Source organism: Aquarana catesbeiana, linkage group LG03 (assembly GCF_042186555.1).
Source record: "Aquarana catesbeiana isolate 2022-GZ linkage group LG03, ASM4218655v1, whole genome shotgun sequence".
Classification (NCBI taxonomy): domain Eukaryota; kingdom Metazoa; phylum Chordata; class Amphibia; order Anura; family Ranidae; genus Aquarana; species Aquarana catesbeiana.
The window spans coordinates 255,981,233-256,003,308 of record NC_133326.1 but is presented as its reverse complement, the minus strand read 5'-3'; the positions used below and the strand labels follow the sequence as shown (position 1 = coordinate 256,003,308).

At 37.8% G+C, this 22,076-nt stretch overlaps 1 protein-coding gene across 5 annotated transcripts in view; it reads left to right on the top strand.

Moving 5' to 3' along the window:
- The window catches only part of SYT1 (synaptotagmin 1), a 954,200-nt gene that overhangs the window by 784,978 nt on the left and 147,146 nt on the right, over positions 1–22,076 (top strand). For all 5 annotated transcript variants that reach the window (XM_073620000.1, XM_073619998.1, XM_073619999.1 and 2 more), the window contains one exon: positions 3,402–3,569. In XM_073620000.1, coding sequence (XP_073476101.1) covers positions 3,402–3,569 — 168 coding nt within the window. The remainder of the gene's footprint in view (positions 1–3,401; positions 3,570–22,076) is intronic.

Below are 22,076 nucleotides of genomic sequence, written 5' to 3'. Positions count from 1 at the left end.
ATATCCATACCAGACCTGGAGGGCCTGGTATGGATTTTGGGGGTGACATCCACGCCATTTTTGGGGGGTATTTTTGGTATTTTTATCTGTATTGCCAGGATCCGATAATACATTACAGCCACGAGCAGTTTTAGATTACATTTTTTCCTTTAGAAATTTAATTTTGCTGTGGCACTGTTAGAAACATGGGAAAGATGCACTACTTTACAGGCATACTAAGGACACCCCCAGGCATGATATTTAACTACTTCAATACCAGACACTTTCACCCCCTTCCTGCCCAAGCCAATTTTTAGCTTCCAGCTCTGTCACACTTTAAATTACAATTGTGCGGTCATGCTACACTGTACCCAAACAAATTTTTTATCATTCTGTTGCCACAAATAGAGCTTTCTTTTGGTGGTATTTGTTCACTGCTGGGGTATTTATTTTTTGTGCAACAAATAAAAAAAGACAGAAAATTTAGAAAATACATTTTTTCTTTGTTATAAAATTCTGTAAATAAGTAAGTTTTCTCCTTCAGTGACAGGCACTGATGAGGCTGCACTGATGGGCACTGATAAGTTGGCACCAATGAGGTGGCACTGATGGGCACTGATAGGCGGCACTGATAGGTGGCACCGGTATGCAACATTGATGGGCACTCATAGATGGCACTAGTGGGCACTGATTGGCGGCACTGATGGGCACTGTAAGGCTGCACTGATGGGTACTTATAGGTGGCACAGATGGGCACTGATAGGTGGCACTGATGGATACTGATGGGTGGCACTGATAGGCGCTGATGGGTGGCAGTGCTGGGCATCACTGATCTGGCAGGCATTCATAATGGGCACTGACTGGCACCAATTGTGGGCACTGATTGGCATACTTTGGGTACACTGTGGCATCCCTGGTGGCCATGGGGGACATAACTGGCCATCCACGTGTTGGGGGCTTCCCTGTTGGTCCAGTGTGGGCATCCATGGGGGAACCCCCCTGTCAGGAGAGCCACCAATCGGGTCCTCCTCTACTCGATAAATGGCTCTTCCTGTAAACATCATGATCAACCGTGATTGGACATGTATGATCACGTGGTAAAGAGCCTCCATCACGATTTGCCGAGATCGGTGTAGCCGTGTGTCAGACTGACACACTGCACCGATCGCCGCATTGCGTGCCCCCACAGGCGCGTGTCGTCTGTTATCCTGCTGGACATCATATGACTCCCAGTCAGGATAATTGAACCAGCGCCCGGCCATCATTCTGCTATAGGGTGGGTGGGAAGTTGTTAAAGGTATATTTAATTTTTATTGTTTCACTTTAAGCATTATTAAAATCACTGCTCCCGAAAAAAACGTCCATTTTTAGAACTTTTTTTTGCATTCATACATATCCCCTGGGGCAGGACCCGGGTCCCCAAACACTTTTTATGGCAATAACTTGCATATAAGCCTTTAAAATTAACACTTTTGTTTTTTCACATTCGTGTCCCATAGACTTTAACAGTGTTCGCGTGTTCCAACAAATTTTTTGCCTGTTCACATGTTCTGTTGCAAACCGAACCATGGGGTGTTCGGCTCATCCCTATAAATCAGGAAATATAACATTTTATTTTTCTTCCTTGTTTGTGCTGTGTACAGTTCAAAAGTACTCCTTCATATATAGCATATCAAATGCTGTCTCCTATTGTTTACGCTTACATTTTCTGCTAGAATAATTACATGCAAGAAAGAACAGCACTTGCACAAATGTCTAAATCCTGCTCTGTATTTGGCAAAGTGTACCTGTTCATGCAAAGGAAGGGTGGAGGGGGCTTATGAAACCTCATCTCATATTTGTTTTCTCCAATCCATTGTCCATACCTTATGTACTGTATGTGTAACTTAGCTTTATATATATTATATAATATATATATGCAGTGATTCACATGTTGCAATTTTCTATGAGCTGAACTTTCAAAAATGTACTGCTAAGGTACATGAGGCAGAAACTGAATTCATCTATCTTACCCGCACTGAACTTACACACCACGAGTTCAGTTAATTTATTTTTTTATGTGCCATAACAGTTCTGGCTGTGTGAATTGGGCTTTAAATTTAGGAGCTGGATTTGAGCGAATCATGCACTAGGCAGGATAGCAGCATGTACATGTGCCTGCTACTGTATATTTAATAATATTTTATGTTTCAAGTTGATCAATCCAATTTTCACTTTTATTTAAAACTTTTCACGGACAGTTACAAATAATTTAAATGTCAGATAAATCTTTCTGCTCATAATAATATAGGGTACAGTATATATTCCAATGTATAGAATGATCTTCTGAAACATACAGTAGAAGAAAACTGCAATATCATGGCAGTTATCAAAAATAGAAGGTTATTACAGCATTTCAGCTTAATATTGAATGAACAAACTGTTGTGCTAAGACTAAATGAATAGTTTTTGAAATATACTTCAATCCACTTAATTCATTCATACTATTCTTCATTCTACTGTTAAATGGTAAAGCATAGCTTCAGGAAAACTTTATATAGTTTTGGATAGATAAGCTATAACTGTCTGTGTCCCAGTCAAACTGTACCTGAACTTTTGATTAGTGAAAAACAGAACAAAATGTTTGGTGAGGCCAAGAACCTCCCCAGCAATGATACAGACAACAATAAAATGTTTACACTGCTTTTTGTGTTTCCACTGTGGAAGTTTTGTCTGATTTCCTTTCCAGCTGATGGGTGTGTAATGTCCCTCCTGATGACACAGACAACATTTAAAAGACATGATAACTTCAATGCTGATTTTATTCTATCCATACCTAAAACCAAACTTTTGGCTTTAGTTACATTTTAAAGTTACAATTTTATTAAAGAATGTTAACTGTAAAAATAGTTGTTACTTTAGTAGATATCTAAGTTAAAATCCAGCTTTATAATTGCTCTAAACCTCTCCCAAAGCACCACTCCCAAGCATTTATTTTTCTTTTCTTTATACATACCTTTTTGTTTGATGTTTTTGTTCTGATCACTTGATGCACAGGGGTCCTACATTTCTGTCTTTCATTGATGAGCTGCAGAGAAAAGTGCTTACTCAGGGCTTCTTAAAGATCCCCCCCCCCCATTGGGGCATGTCTTTGATGCCTTGGGCTCACTAGAAGTGGGTTAAAGAGGACTGGCACTGGACCATGAAAAGGACTCGAAGAGAAGCGCTAGAGTATGATGAGTTAGATTTTTCTTCTTTTATATTGTAGTAGAGGAGCTATTACAACTGGAATTAAGCTTTTACCCTGTATATATCACAAATGTTAAGGAATGCAATCTTTTCAAATGTATTCTTCACATTGAATTGAAATCATATAGAATATTATGTGCATTACTATATATGACATAACTGAATCTGATCTTTCTTTTTTGTTTTATTTTTAGCTGATGGTTGGAATAATTCAAGCTGCTGAGCTGCCCGCTTTAGATATGGGGGGTACATCTGATCCTTATGTGAAGTTGTTTCTTCTCCCAGATAAAAAGAAGAAATTTGAAACTAAGGTTCACAGGAAGACTCTCAACCCTGTTTTCAATGAACAGTTCACCTTTAAGGTATTTAAACTTTGTTTCTATATGGACTGGATTGCAAAATAAAAGAAATACTAAAATCAATGATAATGTGAAACTATAACAATGTCATCAAATAATCAATGTTATGTCACATTATAGGGGTCAGAACAGTAAAAAAATGACTAATTGTCATGTATGCATGTTTGTCTTTGATTTTGTAAATAAGCCTAGAAGTTTCCTCTTTCAAGCTAACCAACACAAAAAGTGTAAGCTGAAAGTCTATATATTTTGTAAAGTTTCAATATAATGACAGTTGCAGTCGGAAAAATCTCTTCTTACAAATGTCATTAAAACCTATTGTGATATGTTAATAAAACAGTTATAAACCTCTCTCTAAGTCATTAACCATTACATAGGAAGTCTACTCAGTAAAATAGTCATAGGACATAGCCCTGTTATTTATTAAATTGCATCTATATCTGTAAAAATAAATTTCTGTGTGTTTATTCCCCAAGCTGCCAGCTGCCAGGTACAAATGTAGAAATCTTCACTAGCACTGCTGAGTTTGCCTGTTCTTGCTGGAAATGCATAGTAGATTAGGCTTGAATCAGCTCTGTTTCCAAGATTCACTAGATAATCCCAAGCTCTGCTCTTGAATAAGCCATGCTTTCACTTAGAATAATATACTGCATACATAACATTAGCTTTTTCAATGAAAGCCCAAGTGTAGCTAAAAAAAAAAAATAAAAATAAAAAAAGTTGTAAGTTGGGTACCCCTAGGCTCTGTCCTGGAACCATGTCTGTGTAACTTGAACATACATGATATAAAGGTTGGAATAAATAGTTTAATCTTAGTGTTTGCTGACAATAACCATGGAGTACTGTCTACGATACTTTTTTAGCTGAGGAAGAGCTATAGATTGGAGGGGACAGTCACAAAGGGTGTAATAAAACTGTTGGATAATGAGTAAGAAAATCCATATGTAAATTTAGGTCGTTATGCTGACAATACAAAACTAACTAGGGTAATAATCCCACAACAGGATATAGCAACCTTATAGGAAGACCTCAATAAAAGGTGGGTAACTATATGGCAAATGAGGTTTAAAATTGATAAATGTAAAGTAATGTACTAGGTAACTATAAATATGAATGCAAGTTACATGCTACGGGAAGAACCTCTGGGGGAATCTAGGGTGGAAAAGGATCTGGGGGTCCACAGGCACAGCAATAGCATGCAATGCCAAGCTGCAGCAAGCAAAGCTAGCAGGCTATTAGCATGCATTAAAAATGGTATTTACTCAAGTGATAAAGCTATAATCCTACCACTTTGCAAGACTCTGGTTCAACTGTATCTTGAGTATGCCATCCAGTTCTGGTCTCCAGCCCTCAGGAGGGATGTGCTGGAACTAGAGAGAGCACAAAGAAAACTTATAGAGGCTAACTGATAACTGGAGAACCTCAGTTACAAGGAACGACTACATATATTAAATGTATTCTACCTGGAAAATAGACACTTAAGAGGAGATATGATTGCAATATACAAATATCTAAATGGTAATGCTAGCATAGGGGGGGGAAATATTCAATCTCAGATCACTTTAGAATACACTTGGCCATTCACAAACTGTGCAGAGGGTTCTTTACTGTTAGAGCAATAAAGATGTGGAACTCCCTTGCACAATTAATGGTGCCTGCAGAGAGTGTTCAAAAAACTCTTTGATGGGCATCTTACAGAGATACAGTATGGGAAATGATATATACATAAACACATACACAATCATACACCTACAGAGGTTGAATTGGATAGACTGATGTATTTTCTCAACCTTACCAACTGTGTAACTATGTATGTAACAGAAAAAGCAGCACAAGGGACATAACATATAGACAGTAGAGTGTGTATCCTGTGCTGATTTAACTCATTTGATAAATGTTCATGAATGAAACAGGAACTAAAAATGGAAGATGGGCAGATGATTGATAAGTCTGCCCCCTTCATTATTAGATTCTGTTTCATTCATACAAGCTATAAAATGGCAGAGCTGGGAAGGAAAGGCAGGCATAGTCATGCTTTGTTAATGAGAGCTTGTGACAACCCCTTAGTTATATTAACCCCCACTGCACCAGAGAATCACAGTGGTGGGGGTTGGGGGGCAAGGACAGAGTAGGAGTTCACCTAAAAGAAGGGGCATCAACACAAGGGATGAATCCTACTGACTGTAAGTTATATCCCTTGTTCTGATGTTTATCTTTTTTTTTTATTTTAGCTATACTTAGGCTTTAAGATGTGCAATGAAATTTGATGATGTACAAAATGATGTTGCCTATAGCAAGCTATCAGATTACAGTCCACTTTACTCATACCAGGTGTTATGCTGCACGTTAACATGCTTTGCATTAAGGCAGCTTATTCATTTGAAAAAGGGTATCTAACACACCATAAAAAGGCGCATGTATCATTTCTGGCACTTTATCACACCAACGCATGAATATGAATTGGCCCAAATACTTGATGGATGTTTTTAGTTGCTTCCCTATGCATTTTGCTCTTTGCACAATTGTATAAGCCCAGTTGTTTGAATGGCTATTGAATACAGAATATCTATTAAAGGATAACTTCTGATTAAACAAAAACTACAAGTCATAGATATGTAGAGTAAATAGAAAATGTTTTTTTAAGTGCGCCATGACCATGCAAAAAGAAGTTCCAAATAACATAGTAGCTAACGATGCAGCTCACAAACAATAGTTGCATACATCCCTGTACAGAAGATGTTTATGGACATTTTACCTCAACTGGAGTTCTCCTTTAAATTGCATATTAACTGCACCCCCATCACAAAGGTGTTACCTTTTATTCAGGGATTTGAAATCAAATCAGCTTAAAATGATGACTTGCTTTTTATTGTTCAAACCACAGATGTTACTATATCATTATTTATGTATGCTGTAACCACTGTAAAGCAAATCTGTGTGGGGAAACTTCTAAGCTGTCAGAACATACCACTTACCTTAACATTTTTCCCTTAAGCCCTGCTCACAGCCTTAAAGGTAAATTTACACAGTGTTCTTTTATGAAGATGCTTTTATTTATAAAGGGAAGTATAGCAACAGGGTCGCTGTTATCAAATTATATATAACAGAGTAAGGGAAGCCACAGTTAGCCTGATAAAATCAACATTGTGACTGTGTCAAACGTTACTGTAATCTGCATGTAAAGGCATAATAGGCCATTATCACACAAATATATTTTTTAACATGTTGGAATATTCTTTTGCAATGGATGTGCTAAGCAAACATTTGTGTTTCTCTGGAAAATGGATGGATGGTATGTGATTCATTTCAGGTCATGGGTCATTGAGGTCAGATTTGCCCCTGACCATCATTCTTGGTGAGTCATTTGGCCCCCACCCTTAGGTATGCAGTTAATTTAAAAAAGTGAGGATTAAACTTTAAAAAGGACCTTATGAGGTCTTGAAACATTGTAGGTGTTCAGATGACTGAATAACTTGAATAAGACTAGAGATCTATGTCGTATAGTCCATTTGAAAATGCCTTCCAATGTTTTCACCTATGATGATTTTAGTGGTTTATCACGTTGTTTCCTGTTGCTAGCTAACCTAATAAGTTATTGCCCCATCTACGTGCGCACTCTAGGCAGGTGATGCACAAGGATCGTTTGCCATTCTAGGAAGCTGTATATATGACTAAAGTTGCTTGACGAATGTAATAGACTTCTGAAAGTTAGCATTTTCCCATATATAATCATAAGAATAACAAGTCATATAAAAAGCAGACAAACAAATCACTGGATACAGTAGATTAGACTGGAATATTTTCCCTAAAGCAACTGCAACTATAAAATACAGTTTAAATACTTTAAAGAAATATACAGTGACGTACATGCTGCAAAATTCAAACCCACTTAAAGGTTATTTTGATCATTTAGATCTGTTTTGTGGGCAGTGCAGGTTATAAATAATATTAGGCATTATACACATTGTAAAGTTAATTAAATAAGAATTTTCTAACCAGGCAATACCCAAGAGCTCATCATCTGATTGGATGAGCTGTTTTCAGCCTCTTAAAACATACAATGAAATCACATCCCATCTGTCAGTGCAAATTGTGCAAGTGCCTTTTAATCTCAATCTGTCCTCCTATGTTTCAGCAAATGGCTGCCAATTACTATTTTATCCAATTTGTAAGTAAAAACTGCCTTCATTCAGGCACAATTGCAATAAAATCTGCTTTAAACACTAGCAATCACATTTTGAGATTATTAATCATAGTGCAATATAGGAAACACAGGTATAGGTGCTACTCATCCATTTCGAAAGCAAAATTTACTTGAAAACTGGTAAACTTTTAAAGTTTAAAATGCTAATAACTATTTTCAGCAGCATTTTACTAGTGTGTATACAGGAATATCTCACATTGCAGTGACAAAAGAATAACAAGTAGGAGGACAATAAAAACACAAGCAACAGTGATTGTTGGAGGGACCAATTGTGATTACTTGTGCACCTTGTGATTTTTCTCTAAATCTAAAGATTTAGGATAACATGTTTATAAATAGAGTATGGTAAATAATGTTTCACACTGATAAGGCAAATCCTTAAGGTATCAGGAATGTATGATGTATCTATACTTGCTGCCAGTGTTTGTTCCTATTGACCCAAAAAGAAATTGTAACATGACATCTTTAAAAACTGTTAGGACAGAAAGTGATCTTGTTGCAGTATAGTAATCCCATCCTAATGAACATTCAATCAAGGCTTTTGAAAAAAAAAAATAATACATCAGGCATATACAGCACTGCCATCCTTTATTATAGCTAAGATTTTTATTTCTTTGTTTCAGTTGTTTTGTTCTTTTTGCCGCTTGTGTTGCTTATAATTGTACAGTTCTAATAACAACAACAATTAGCAAGCAAATAAAGTTTTGAGATACTTTTTTTTTTTTTTTAAATCAGCACCAGGACAGTACATACAATGAGTGAAAAATGTCCTGTGTGCTGGTGGCTGCTATGTTCATTGAAATATTCAGTTCTCACCCCCCCCCCCCAGCTAACTCCGCAGCTGTGATCATCTGAAGTTGCTGGGATTAATATGAGTAGCTAGACCTGCCATAGGTACTATGTAAAAGGGCTGACTATGCTCACCCTTTCCAAACCCTTGCTGCATTCATAAAAGCTGTACTATTGCTTCCTGCTATGAATAGAGTATGGGCAGGTGAATAAAAGGTCCATCTCCATTCATTAAGTGCACTAAAAGATCACAGCTGCAGGGGTATCCGAGGAGCAGAGTAATAAAGATTTCAATGAACATAACAGCCACAAGCACAAAGGACACTTTTTATTCATTCTAAGCACCATCCTGGTAAAAAAATATATTTCCCTAAACTTAGTGTTACTAAACCCACAACAGTAAAATCAGTCTGTATATGCAGTTATGCTTGTTATACTCACTGTGGAACCTAAGGAGTTAATCCTCTGCATTTTGTAAAAAAGCTGTTTGATACGTTTTCTCTGACCTCCCATTTTTTTACTGTCCTCAATCCCTCTCCTGACAGTACGGAGCCTTTGGAGTCACTCTGCATATGCTCAGTTTGGTGTGTGTTGCTAGAGAGCTTTTTTTTTCTTGGGAGGATGCATGAGATCAGCACAGGGCCAATTAGCACTGTCCAGACAGAAGGTCAGGGCTCCTGCAACCATATAGGACAGTCAGAGTAGAATGAAAATTCCTCATACAAGCTTTAACCACACACTGACAGAAGTAGCAAGATTACATTTTCTCATCAGCAGTAAATAAAGTAGCATTTAGTAGTTTATATTTACTAAAATAAATGCCTTTCAGTGTTTTGTGTACTGTGTGACATCTTTTTTTGTCTCTTGTGTGAAGCTTGATATGTTACTTTAGCAAGCAACAAGTGATACTGCATCCTGGTGAATCATACCCAAAATGTAGGAATCATATACACTGACGTAGGATGTAGGTGCCCAGGTATAGGACTATGGATACTCTCCTGGGTGTCTAATATATTGAATTGTAATATAAGGGCATGTGCCCTGAGTTTTATGCATATAGACAAGAACTGTGGATAAGTCATAGATTTCTTTGCCAAACATTACCAAAGTTTATAATAATACTGTATGTATGTGTTCTGTGTGTATTTTTTATTTTTTTTATAGTACACATGGGCTTATATGAACTCAGCAAAGCTTGCCTTGTTCAAGAATCAGGCAGCTTTTATGAAGAGATAAATCTTTACTTTATAAAACATAGAAAATATATCCCCTGGTTTAAGAAGTGTTGGCATCTATGTATTTTTAATATCCTTCTAGGTCAGCTATGGTTCAATGGATGGATATATCAAAGATATAGCCAAATAATAAGAGTGAAGGCTAAAATCACAGGGTGTCTATACACTTTATAAAATGCAATATGCATTACAAAAACCCAATATACTGGACATCCTGTGATAGCAATGCATATGGTATGGAGTCACTGGGTTTGATTTCCTAAAGGCAAATGGACTGTTCACTTTGCAAGGAAATTTGCATTTTGCAAATTAATTTTCCCCAGAGATTAGCGAATGAGGTGAAGCTCTGCATTTAATTTAATCATATACAAGCAAAAATTATGTTTCTTTCATTTTCAATGCATGTGATTAAGTATTCCTCACAAAGTGACATTTCACCTCTTTCACTAAGATCTGGGGAAAATTATCTTACAAAGTGCAGCATCCCTGGCAAAGTGAATAGCCTATTTGCATTTAGTGAATCAGCTGCACTGCATAAATTAAACGACGTCTGATGAAATATGATCATGTTATGTAATATATTTGCACATTTAGCCACACTCTGTTTTTGGGCCCTTGGACTGCTCTCCCAGTTTCAAATCTCTGAATAAAACATTTGAAATGCCAATTCATTTTAACTTGGGTTGGGCCAGCTACAATATTAAAGTTGTTCTAAATGGAAAGCAGTGCTTACGAAAAAGGCTTAAAGCGTTTGTTAACCCAAAAAAAACAAAAAAATGTGTTCCCTTAAAGCATGTTCTACAGCACAGTGCTTGTGCTGTGTAATTTGGCCCCTGTATACCCTAAAAAACCTGGCTGATCCTCCCAGGCTATATCCTCCCCTTTGCAAACTTACCACGATAATAATGGCTGCTGAGCCCTGACACTGTGGTGAGTTTGTGTCATTCCATCATCCGCAGCCTGCTCTGCAGCTCTCCTGTGTCTGTGTCAACTCTGTCCTCCTCCCCCTTCACTCCCTGCTCGTACCAGTGCAACCACCCCCCCACTCCTAAAGTCAGAAAGTAGGGAGTGGCGCTGTGCATAAAAGAGGGAATATCGGTATATAGTAATCCTACTAGTTAAAGTGACTGGCGTGTCTATATAATATTCTCAAGGATATAAATTAACAATGTGATATTGGATACAATAGTGTATACCACACATGTAAAGTGATAAGTGTTAGTTGGTGTAAGAAATTAATTAAATACTATATAATAGTGCAATCATAATCCCATATGTTCAAAAAGAGAGAAATTACAAACTAAATATTTTTGTTAATGTAATCATGATCCCATATGCAAAAACAGAGAGAGGTCATGAAATATAAGCACTAATGGCCTATACGGTAATCCGTTTTGTATTAATCGGTCTGTTATATAAATAGCAAACAAAACAAAAGTGACAGGTGCAAAGTGACAGGTGCAAACCAATTATTGGTATTTCAACCCCTAAATGGTAATGTGCAAATAAACTTCAAATATTATGTAATATACCGATAATAAATCCTCAGTATAAAACAAAACCAAAAATTACAATTGCAAAATTAACTAATTATTGGTATTCCCACCCCTAAGTGGTAATGTGCAAGTAAACTTCAAATAATATATAATATTTCTGTATACACTCAAATAATATATAATATGTATTTTCGTGTTGAATCTTCAACCAAAGAAAAAAGTCCTATATAATGTGCAATATCAAATGTTCATAAAGTGACATAATATGTCTTCCAACCGAATTCTTCCTGATCTTAACAGACTCCCCCTGATGTGATTGCACTCACTGGAGCGCTATACCCCTGCAGGGGTATAAGCGTAAGATGTTTGTTTCCCAGGTTCCGATGTCCTTCTGAATCCTCAGGTGTTGATATCCTTTCAATTTCAAATCCCTCAATCTGGGTCATGCAAAGGGAGGAGGTAGGGGGAAAGGTACGCTATCCCCTATTCCAATCCTATTCCCATCCTATTCCCAGCCGAACATCCGTGCGACAAAGTACCTCGAATTAGTGGGTCCTACTCTAGTAATAGAATAGAAGATCCCTTGTCTCCTTCAGTTCTCCCACATAGAGGAGTTTAGCTCCCATGGTTGAGACAAGGGATCTTCCATTCTATTACTAGAGTAGGACCCACTAATTCGAGGTACTTTGTCGCACGGATGTTCGGCTGGGAATAGGATTGGAATAGGTACCTTTCCCCCTACCTCCTCCCTTTGCATGAGTGGATGACCCAGATTGAGGGATTTGAAATTGAAAGGATATCAACACCTGAGGATTCAGAAGGACATCGGAACCTGGGAAACAAACATCTTACACTTATACCCCCTGCAGGGGTATAGTGCTCCGGTGAGTGCAATCACATCAGGGGGAGTCTGTTAAGATCAGGAAGAATTCGGTTGGAAGACATATTATGTCACTTTATGAACATTTGATATTGCACATTATATAGGACTTTTTTCTTTGGTTGAAGATTCAACACGAAAATACATATTATATATTATTTGAGTGTATAGAGGATTTATTACAGAAATATTATATATTATTTGAAGTTTACTTGCACATTACCACTTAGGGGTGGGAATACCAATATTTTGTTAATTTTGCAATTGTCATTTTTGGTTTTGTTTTATACTGAGGATTTATTATAGGAATATTACATAATATTTGAAGTTTATTTGCACATTACCATTTAGGGGTTGAAATACCAATAATTGGTTTGCACCTGTCACTTTGCACCTGTCACTTTTTTTTTGTTTGCTTTTTATATAACAGACCGATTAATACAAAACGGATCACCGTATAGGCCATTCGTGCTTATGTTTCATGACCTCTCTCTGTTTTTGCATATGGGATCATGATTACACTAACAAAAATATTTAGTTTGTAATTTCTCTCTTTTTGAACATATGGGATTATGATTGCACTATTATATAGTATTTAATTAATTTCTTACACCAACTAACACTTATCACTTTACATGTGTGGTATACATTATTGTATCCAATATCACATTGTTAATTTATATGCTTGAGAATATTATATAGACACGCCAGTCACTTTAACTAGTAGGATTACTATATACCGATATTCCCTCTTTTATGCACAGCGCCACTCCCTACTTTCTGACTTTATTCCTTTGGGGTTACACAGAGGTGATCCCTACCTATATAGGGGGGCAGCAGTTGCAAAAATACCCTGAAGCGCGGATCCACTGACAAATAATTACCCCCCCACTCCTGCTGCTCTCATATCTGCTATTAAATTGCTATTCCCTCTGTACCATAATGCCACGTGTCCCTGTGTCTGTGTAGTGTAGAAAATCAGCCGATCTGTACCTGGCGCTCCGGGCACTCAGCTGCTTGTCGGTGCTCTCTCTCCTCTCCCCCCCTCCTGTCCAGCTGATGTCAGCAGGAGGGCTCGGCTGCCCACTGCAGTTGTGAGCCGGAGAGAGAAGTGATCTGAGGAATCAGCTGAATGCCCGGAGTGGAGCTTATATCAGTACAGATCGGCAGATTGTTTACATTACACAGGCACAGGGACACATGTTATTATAGTACAAAGGGGATAAGATGATTTAGTAGAAGTGGGTTAACAGCCACTTTAAAAAAATTTTTTTTTAACTCAAATAACACAGCTCACACATACCTGTAAGAGTTATCATTCATTGTTGAAGGGCATCATCGCACATCATTTTAAAATTCAGGAGGAATTTTCATTCCAAAGTCTGCTTGTGCCACAGAAACTGTCACTGCTCACTCAGTAATTCTTCATTATGTTCTGTCGTCTCCTAAATATCTTTTTAACGTACATACCATTTGTTTTTCTCTAGGCCGTTTTCATTTCAACAGCATGCTCAGTCTTACGCTGACAGCTCTAGTTCACAAACAGAGACAATAAAAGATCCAGGCTCAATAATCACTCAGTAAGATAGATATCCCTACAGGCTTTAGCCTTTACTGCGTGCTAAAGTCTGTCTGACCCCCTCAGGTAATTTAGCATCCCAATAATTATTTTATTCTTCTCTCTTACTAGAAGCTTCTTCTCTGTAAAGATTTTTTAAACCCAACAGGCCTTTATTAGATTAACCCCTTTTCCATCAACAGGGTAATAAAAGTAATGCTTTATATACAGTAGTTACTTTATATTCAACATATACTGTATATATTTTTTGAGTTTTGTTGGTATTTGGCAATATTTTGCTTTATACCTGCTATCCATGCACCCAAGCCAAGGTAACAGCTCTGCCATATAGAAATTGACTTATCAAAGCAATATAGACTGTTTACTTAGCAAAGTGAGCCCTTACTTCACCTCGTAAATATGTTGAAGCTGCATTTGCTTCAGTCATCCAAGCATGTACAAAATTTAGTTTTTAATTTATCTTGGTATTTAATGTGAACAGATTTACCTTATATACTAAGCTCAGTAAACACACATTTTTCAAAATGCATATTATCTTTAATAAATGAACCATATCTACTTTATCAACCCCATACATTATATGTAGGAATACAGGAATGCACTCTTCTAACACTTTTCCAATAAGTAGTAACATTCAAATCTATCACTAGGCTGGTTTAAACATGTCAATAGGCTCCATTCTCAAAAACAACTTGCATGTGGTATGTAGACGTTGAGGCACATTTTGCCTAAATATCGCATGCCATCCTGAAACTGTCAATTCACTATACAGTTTAGTGGTATTTTTCCGCAAAATGCTCATAAAATACCTTATGAAAAGGGATTAAAGTAAATTCACAGAAGGAAATAAATGATTAAATGCATGCAGTAATTAAGTCGTGGTCCAGGCATGTGGTATTTAGGGAATGTAAAAATATAATAGGACATTTTGAGTAGTTTCTGCCTTTTTGGATCAGTTCTTTCAACAGTAATGCATAGAAACCTAAATATTGAAATATGGAAATTATTGGGGTTGATTTACTTAAATAATAACTAAAGTAATTTCTTTTTAACTTTTGGATAGAGTGGAGGTGGATTAGAACACCGTCGGGCATTTATTACTGTCTGTGTCCCCATTAGGGAGATTCACCCTCTCTATTTGTCCTGTTTATCATTATTATTAAAAGTGAAAGTAAAAGAAAATCCCAAATTTTGGGTTGTCCCCAGAAAAGTAATAGACGGGACATCTTCCAATGGGGACACAGATGGACACACAAAAAATATAAATAAAACTGACAGGGGTAATAATCCTCCCTTACTTGATCTAAAATTTAAAAAAAGTTCTACTTTAAGGCAAACAGACTGTGCAATTTGCAAGTTGCTCCAGAACTTAGTACATGAGGTAAAGGTTCACTTTACAAAGAATACCCAATCACATGCAAGGAAAAAGAACAGCATGTTAAGAAAGAGAGAACTCCCAAAGAGTGATGCGAAAAAAAATTGCCAACATCCCTCAATGTATAGAAAGAATAAACCTCAATAATGGGATTTTAAGGGCAATTAAAGGAAAAGTTGAGGAAATCTTTTTATAGAAAAATAGATAAAATGAATTTATTGATATACAAAATTTAAAAGCATATAGCAAAAAGGACCACACAAAAAAAAGACGATTACAAAAGTAACATAATAAATGATCATATTTAACAGTAATGGCAAGTAGATCCCACTGCACAAATGAACATCATTCATGAGTAAGAGTCCGATGCGCTTCCAGAGTATACATAATTACAGTCTTCATCAGGGACAATTTGCCATCTCTGAAATTGCTAAATACAGTATCAATGCAAAAAATACATACAAAAACATTCATATGATTTGCAGGATCAACTTGTCAGTATGGCTCCCCAAAGGGGTATACCAAAACTTACGTGTCAAAAAAGGTTGCTGTACACCATCCGATATCCACCAAGTCCGTATTGGCCCTTACACATGCAAAGGAACCCCCAGATATTCTAATCCAAGTGAGGTGCCAAAAAAATATAGTTGCCACTTGGAAAAACCAAGATGACAAGAGGTGGGAATCTAAAATGAAAAATAAATGCCAATAGTGAGGTGCATTTTAATTCTATAGGTGGTATAGAGGCCAGCATTTTAATTCTATAGGTGGTATAGAGTATTTGACTCCATGTTACGAATTTGGGTGCAAAAAAATGTGGAGACACACCCACAACACACCCTTATAGATAAAGGGGGAAGGAGGTCTGTCAGAGGGGTTGAGAACCACATCCCAGAGATGTGGAAGGGGGCCAAGGACCACACAGTCTATGAATTAATATAAGTGACACTTACAGATAAATCCCCACAACTTAGCATGAAAGGGTGCTCCAATGAAAATCCTCCAAACCACCCTGAAAGACAGAGGTGAAGATTCAAGGTCAGGGATCCAAATAGAAGGAACACAAAGAGAAACCTTAGGCAAAGGAGATAATATCAATGCTCAAATAATGAGTTCAAAAATACTCATAAATAAATATTGATTCAGTTATAATCAATTAGCGTTAAATCTACACAGTGAATGGGAAGAGGGAACCTACTGCAAAAACAGGAGGATTGCAAAACCCCAAACATCCCATTCAAAAAACATAACTTTAAAAAAAAAAAAGAAAAAATGTATCAAAAAGAAATTGCTGTGCTTACCAATGGCGTTGAAGTCTCAAAGATTCCCCAGAGAAGGAAAAGATCACTGCAGGGGGGAGAGAAGCTAATCCTCCATCCTGCCTGTCACAGCATCAAACAGAGTACTGTCATGGATAGGAATGGCACCATAAGGGTTCCCGGCGTTCTCCTTATATAGCCCAGCTCAAAAGGATACACAATCTCGAGAAGCGTGAATGATGCCGCACCATGTGGGGGTCGTGAGGTCACTAACCATATGTCGATAACACAAACAGCTGATGAACCAGGGAGAGCCCGGCCGCACAAGGCAGACCCACCCCCCGGTCATGCCAACCAATCCCCGATGCAGACGGGGAGCATCACTGCTGACAGAGATAGCTTACCCACGTTTCTGTGCATCAGAGATGGGCAGGTGGAAGCGGAGACCTCACTGCTGACAGTGAGAGTTGCCGCACCACTGCCCATAATAAATGGAGCGTGACAGGGACTGAACCAGCCAAGGGATGACAGAGACCTAAGGAAACTCCGCAACCCAAAGGCCGGAACACCATCCTCCATGTCAGTAGGATGTAAACAAGTGTCTGAATAGTGTCCATCCAATAAACAGATGGAGACACAAAAAGGACATCTGTAACAAAAAATAAAATGAAATAGAATAAAATAAAATAAGAGCTGGGGCAAGAGAGAGAAGGAAGAAACCCACAAGGGAAAGAACCGCTCTCTCTCCAAGAAGGAGAAAATATTATACCCCCAACACAGAAAATACCTCCCATGACTGTGGGAGTTTCTGCTGCCAGCAAAAACAAAACCCGCAGTAAGTAAATAAATGGGAGCCTGCGTGTGCCGGGTGCATGTAGGTGGCCACAGACTAAGCATGAGGACATCAGATGGAGCACAGAAACCCAAACCTGCAAAACATAATACAATAATGCACATATATAAACACAACCAAAGTTATAATTAGGCCCAATTACAATTGGGTGGCATCGTGGTGTAGTGGGTAGCACTCTCGCCTAGCAGTAAGAAGGGTCGCTGGTTCGAATCCCAACCACGACACTACCTGCCTGGAGTTTGCATGTTCTCCCCGTGTCTGCGTGGGTTTCCTCCGGGTACTCCGGTTTCCTCCCACACTCCAAAGACATGCTGGTAGGTTAATTGGATCCTGTTTAAAATTGCCCCTAGTATGTATGAATGTGAGTTAGGGACCTTAGATTGTAAGCTCCTTGAGGGTGTAGGGACTGATGTGAATGTACAATGTATATGTAAAAGCGCTGCGTAAATTGACGGCGCTATAAAAGTACCTGAAATAAATAAAATAATAAATAAAATAATTATATTAACCATCCATAAGAGTGGAACTAAGGTATCATTACATAACAATAGATATAGTACCCCAAAAAGATATGTCATTAAAACCTGTCTCTTAGCAAAGGGATGAAATAAAACCAGAGAAAAGGGAAAAGAAAGGGAGGAAATTGAGAGGAAAAGAGGAATTGGAAAATCAAAATTAAATCAAAAGATTGAATGCGTTCAATCCGTCTTTTCAGAACTGAAGCCTTCCAAAAAGGGCCTAAAGCTTTCGGCTTCATTGAGGCCAGGTGGGGTAGTAGCATCCAAGTGTCTAATCCAGCGCATTTCGTGCTGTAGAACAAACTTGTTCCAATCCCCCCCTCTACTTGGAATATGTACTCGATCCAATACAGTGACACATGGCATTCTGTAACCATGTCTCTTGGCAACATGTCTTCCAAGGGGAAGATATAAGTTGCCAATTCGCATGCTTAATAGATGTTTACTCACCCGCTGACCAAATTCCTGTCGGGTCTTCCCGACATAGAATGCACCACATTGACATTGTACTAGGTATACAACTCCCTGGGTTTTACAATTAGCAAAATGTTTCAAACGGAAACATTCTCTATTAGGTAATTGAAAAAAGTCCTCCACAGAAAGAGCACGATCCACAGGGGAAGGTTCCCCAAGCTTTACATGGATCTTGTCTCTGATTGCCTTTGTATTCACTTTGAGTAAGCATATCTCCAAGCGAGCCTGCCTTCCTGAAAGTGATTTGAGGTTTTGGGGTAAGTAAGCCGCCCAAAATGGGATCCTCAGTGAGGATCGACCAGTGCTTGGTAAGGATCTTTCTAATGATGTCATGCTCATTGGAGTATAGCAGGATGATTCTAGTTGTATCACCTTGTTTTTTAGTCTTAGCTTTGAAAATTAAGTCATGTCAATCCTCATCCTTAACCCGATTGAAGGCTTTTTTTTAGGGAGGATTTGGTATACCTCCTTGTGAGTAATCTCTTACTCAACAAATCTGCTTCGTGTTGGAAAGCTTCCAGTGTACTACAATTCCGTTTGAGACGTAGAAATTGACTAAAGGGTATGGATTTTTTGAGGGGTTCAGGATGGAAACTGCTGGCATGCAACAAAGTGTTGCCAGCAGTCTCCTTCCTGTATAACAATGGTGATGTCCAAAAAGTCAACCACAGAGTGATCATAAGACATAGTAAAGAACAAATTCAATGCATTTTGGTTCATGGCCTTGAGGCACTGTTTCAAAATGTCCTCTGGACCATTCCATACCAAAAAGATATTGTCAATATATCTTTGCCAAAGAATGATATATTGAGTGTATGGAATCAATAGGTCATCAGATAGAAAAGCTTTTTCCCACTCCCTCAGGTACAGGTTTGCATAAGAGGGGGTGCAACACATCCCCATAGCAACGCCTTGTACCTGGAGGTAGTGGGAACCCTTAAAGAGGAAGACATTGTGTCTCAAAATGAAATCAAGCATCTCCAATATAAATTTGTTGAACTTCCACTCTGTGGTTGACTTTTGTTGTAGGATGCGAATGACAGCGGCCACTCCTAAATCGTGTGGAATACTGTTGTAGAAAGACTCCACATCTATGGTAACCAAAATGGCTGAAACCGGAATAATCAATCGTCTAATATTTTCAATAAATGAATAGTGTCTTTGGTATAGGATGCCAGTTCTAGGAGATGGGGTCTTAGATGCTGGTCAATGACTTGACTAATGCCTTCCGAAATACTACCATTACCAGAGATAATGGGTCGACCTGGGGGGTTATGAAGGTCTTTGTGCACTTTAGGAAGTGCATACATGGTCGGAGTGCGAGTGTATTTTGTGCAAATAAATTCCAGCAATTCTCCTGTAATGCCCCCCGCCATAAACGCTTAATCCACCAGAGAATAGAATTCCTGGTTGAATTTGTCAACTAATGAAGCTGAAATTTTCCAATAACATTTACGATTGTTGAGAATTTTTAAACACATCTCTTCGTACCTGGAATTGTCCATAAGTACGATATTGCCGCCTTTATCTGATCCCTTTATGGTTATATCGTGATTATTTTTCAAAGTTTTTAGAGCATTTTGTTGTTCAGAACTTAAATTCCCAACTGACCTATCATTATTAAGGGATTCAATTTCCCTCGTGGTTTGTTTAACAAACAACGCCAAAGATGGATTTAGGCTCAGTGGTGGAAATCTATGCAATTTCCTTTTGAATTGTCTAGTTGGTTGGCTCTCATTTAGTACTTCATCATCACTATCTTCACTTTCCAGGGCATCCTCCCACACATTGTCCGCTCCCTCATTTTCTTGTAAAAGCAAATTCAAGTCCCGAAGGGCCTTGAAATCTGCTGTAGTGAGGTTAGGGGCAATTGTCTCTCTTTTTTGATCGATTTTTTATATAGGCTTTTCAACAATAGTTTTCTAGCAAACAAAAAGATGTCTTTGACTGTTTCGAAATTATCCTGGCTTCTATTTGGGGCAAAAAGATAGCCCCAAAGAAAGAACCTGTTCCTCCGCTTCAGTGAGTACCTAAGATGACAAGTTAATGTTTAACTTGCCAATTGAGTGTTTGGGGTTAAAGTGACTTCCTGTTCTTTCTGTGTTGATAGTGCCTGTGTTAAGGTCATCTTGTCTAAAAAATCATCGAGTTGAGTTTGATTTTTAGGAATGGCCCCCAAATCTTTGATGGTTTTAGTAGTTTTGGTTTTGCCCGCAATAGATCCTCTAGTGCCCTCATTGCTGATTTGAGAGTTCTTAGAGGTGCTATCCGTTTTACCTCCACGAGATGTATGTGGTGAATCCGCAGTTCGTTTCTTGTTGATTTGTAGGAGTTCCCCCTCCATCTCCTGTTGTCTTGCAAAGGGACCCTTTCTCTTTCTGAGGGCACGATCTGTGTGAGAGGAGGCCGAAGAAGAAGCATTAGATGGTGTATCCGAATTGTAGCCATTTTTATCTTGGTTTTTAGTGGCCTTTCTACCCTTATTTTTTTGAGGTCTATTCTGATGCCATCTGTAGGCTCTATTTTCACCAAAAGCATTTTTATCCCTCCAGAACTTTTTTCTTTTTTCAGAAGGATTGCTTTACTATATGTCCTAAGATGTTCCCTTAATTTAGTCCTCATGGCCTTTCAAAGGCATTAATCGAGCATATAGGGCACCAATTTCAATATATATCAGATATTTAATTGTGTCCTATATTCTTCTTGTAATAATATCATCAAATTCTTAGAACAATCATTGAGTTTGGTTTCCCAATTTTTTTTAAGATCATTGGAGATATGGTCTAGGATGGGAAAGATTTTAATTCTCAATCTAATTGGATTGATATTTTCTTGAATATATCTTCCCAAAGATTGTATGTGCCAATGTAAAGCACTTTTTTCCTCTAAAACTTTAGTCAAACTTTGAAAAAGCGAAGTTAGATCAGTTTTGATTTGTTCATTGTTTGATAGTTGGTTTGAATGTTAGACATAAGTTCCTCCCAATTTTTACCTAAAAGGTCCCCCATTCTGAGTAACTAAGAAGACAGAAAAAAATGAACCTATAAAGAGAATGGATCCTAGTATATAGTACAAAAAAGGAACCAATATAGAAAGACCAATAACAGGTGATATTCCCTTTTATTGGAAAACCATACCTGGACTTTCAAACTATACAGTATTATATGTAAACTGGGGATTCGCAACAGATCGGGAGTCAAAGCGAGGTTGTGGGTGTATTATCCACCCTGAACATATAAAGAAAGAGAGAACTCCCAAAGAGTGATGCGAAAAAAATTGCCAACATCCCTCAATCTACAGAAAGAATAAACCTCAATAATGGGATTTTAAGGGCAATTAAAGGAAAAGTAGAAGAAATCTTTTTATAGAAAATAGATAAAATGAATTTATTGATATACAAAATTTAAAAGCATATAGCAAAAAGGACCACACAAAAAAAAACGATTACAAAAGTAACATAATAAATGATCATATTTAACGGTAATGGCAAGTAGATCCCACTGCACAAATGAACATCATTCATGAGTGAGAGTCCGACGCGTTTTGAGAGTATTTATAATTACAGTCTTCGTCAGGGACAATTTGCCATCTCTGAAATTACAAAATACAGTATCAATGAAAAAAATACATACAAAAACATTCATATGATTTGCAGGATCAACAGGTCAGTATGGCTCCCCGAAGGGGTATACCAAAACGTACGTGTCAAAAAAGGTTGCTGTACACCATCCGATATCCATCAAATCCGTATTGGCCTTATACATGCAAAGGAACCCCCAGATATTCTAATCCAAGCGAGGTGCCAAAAAAAGAGTGTAGTTGCCACTTGGAAAAACCAAGATGACAAG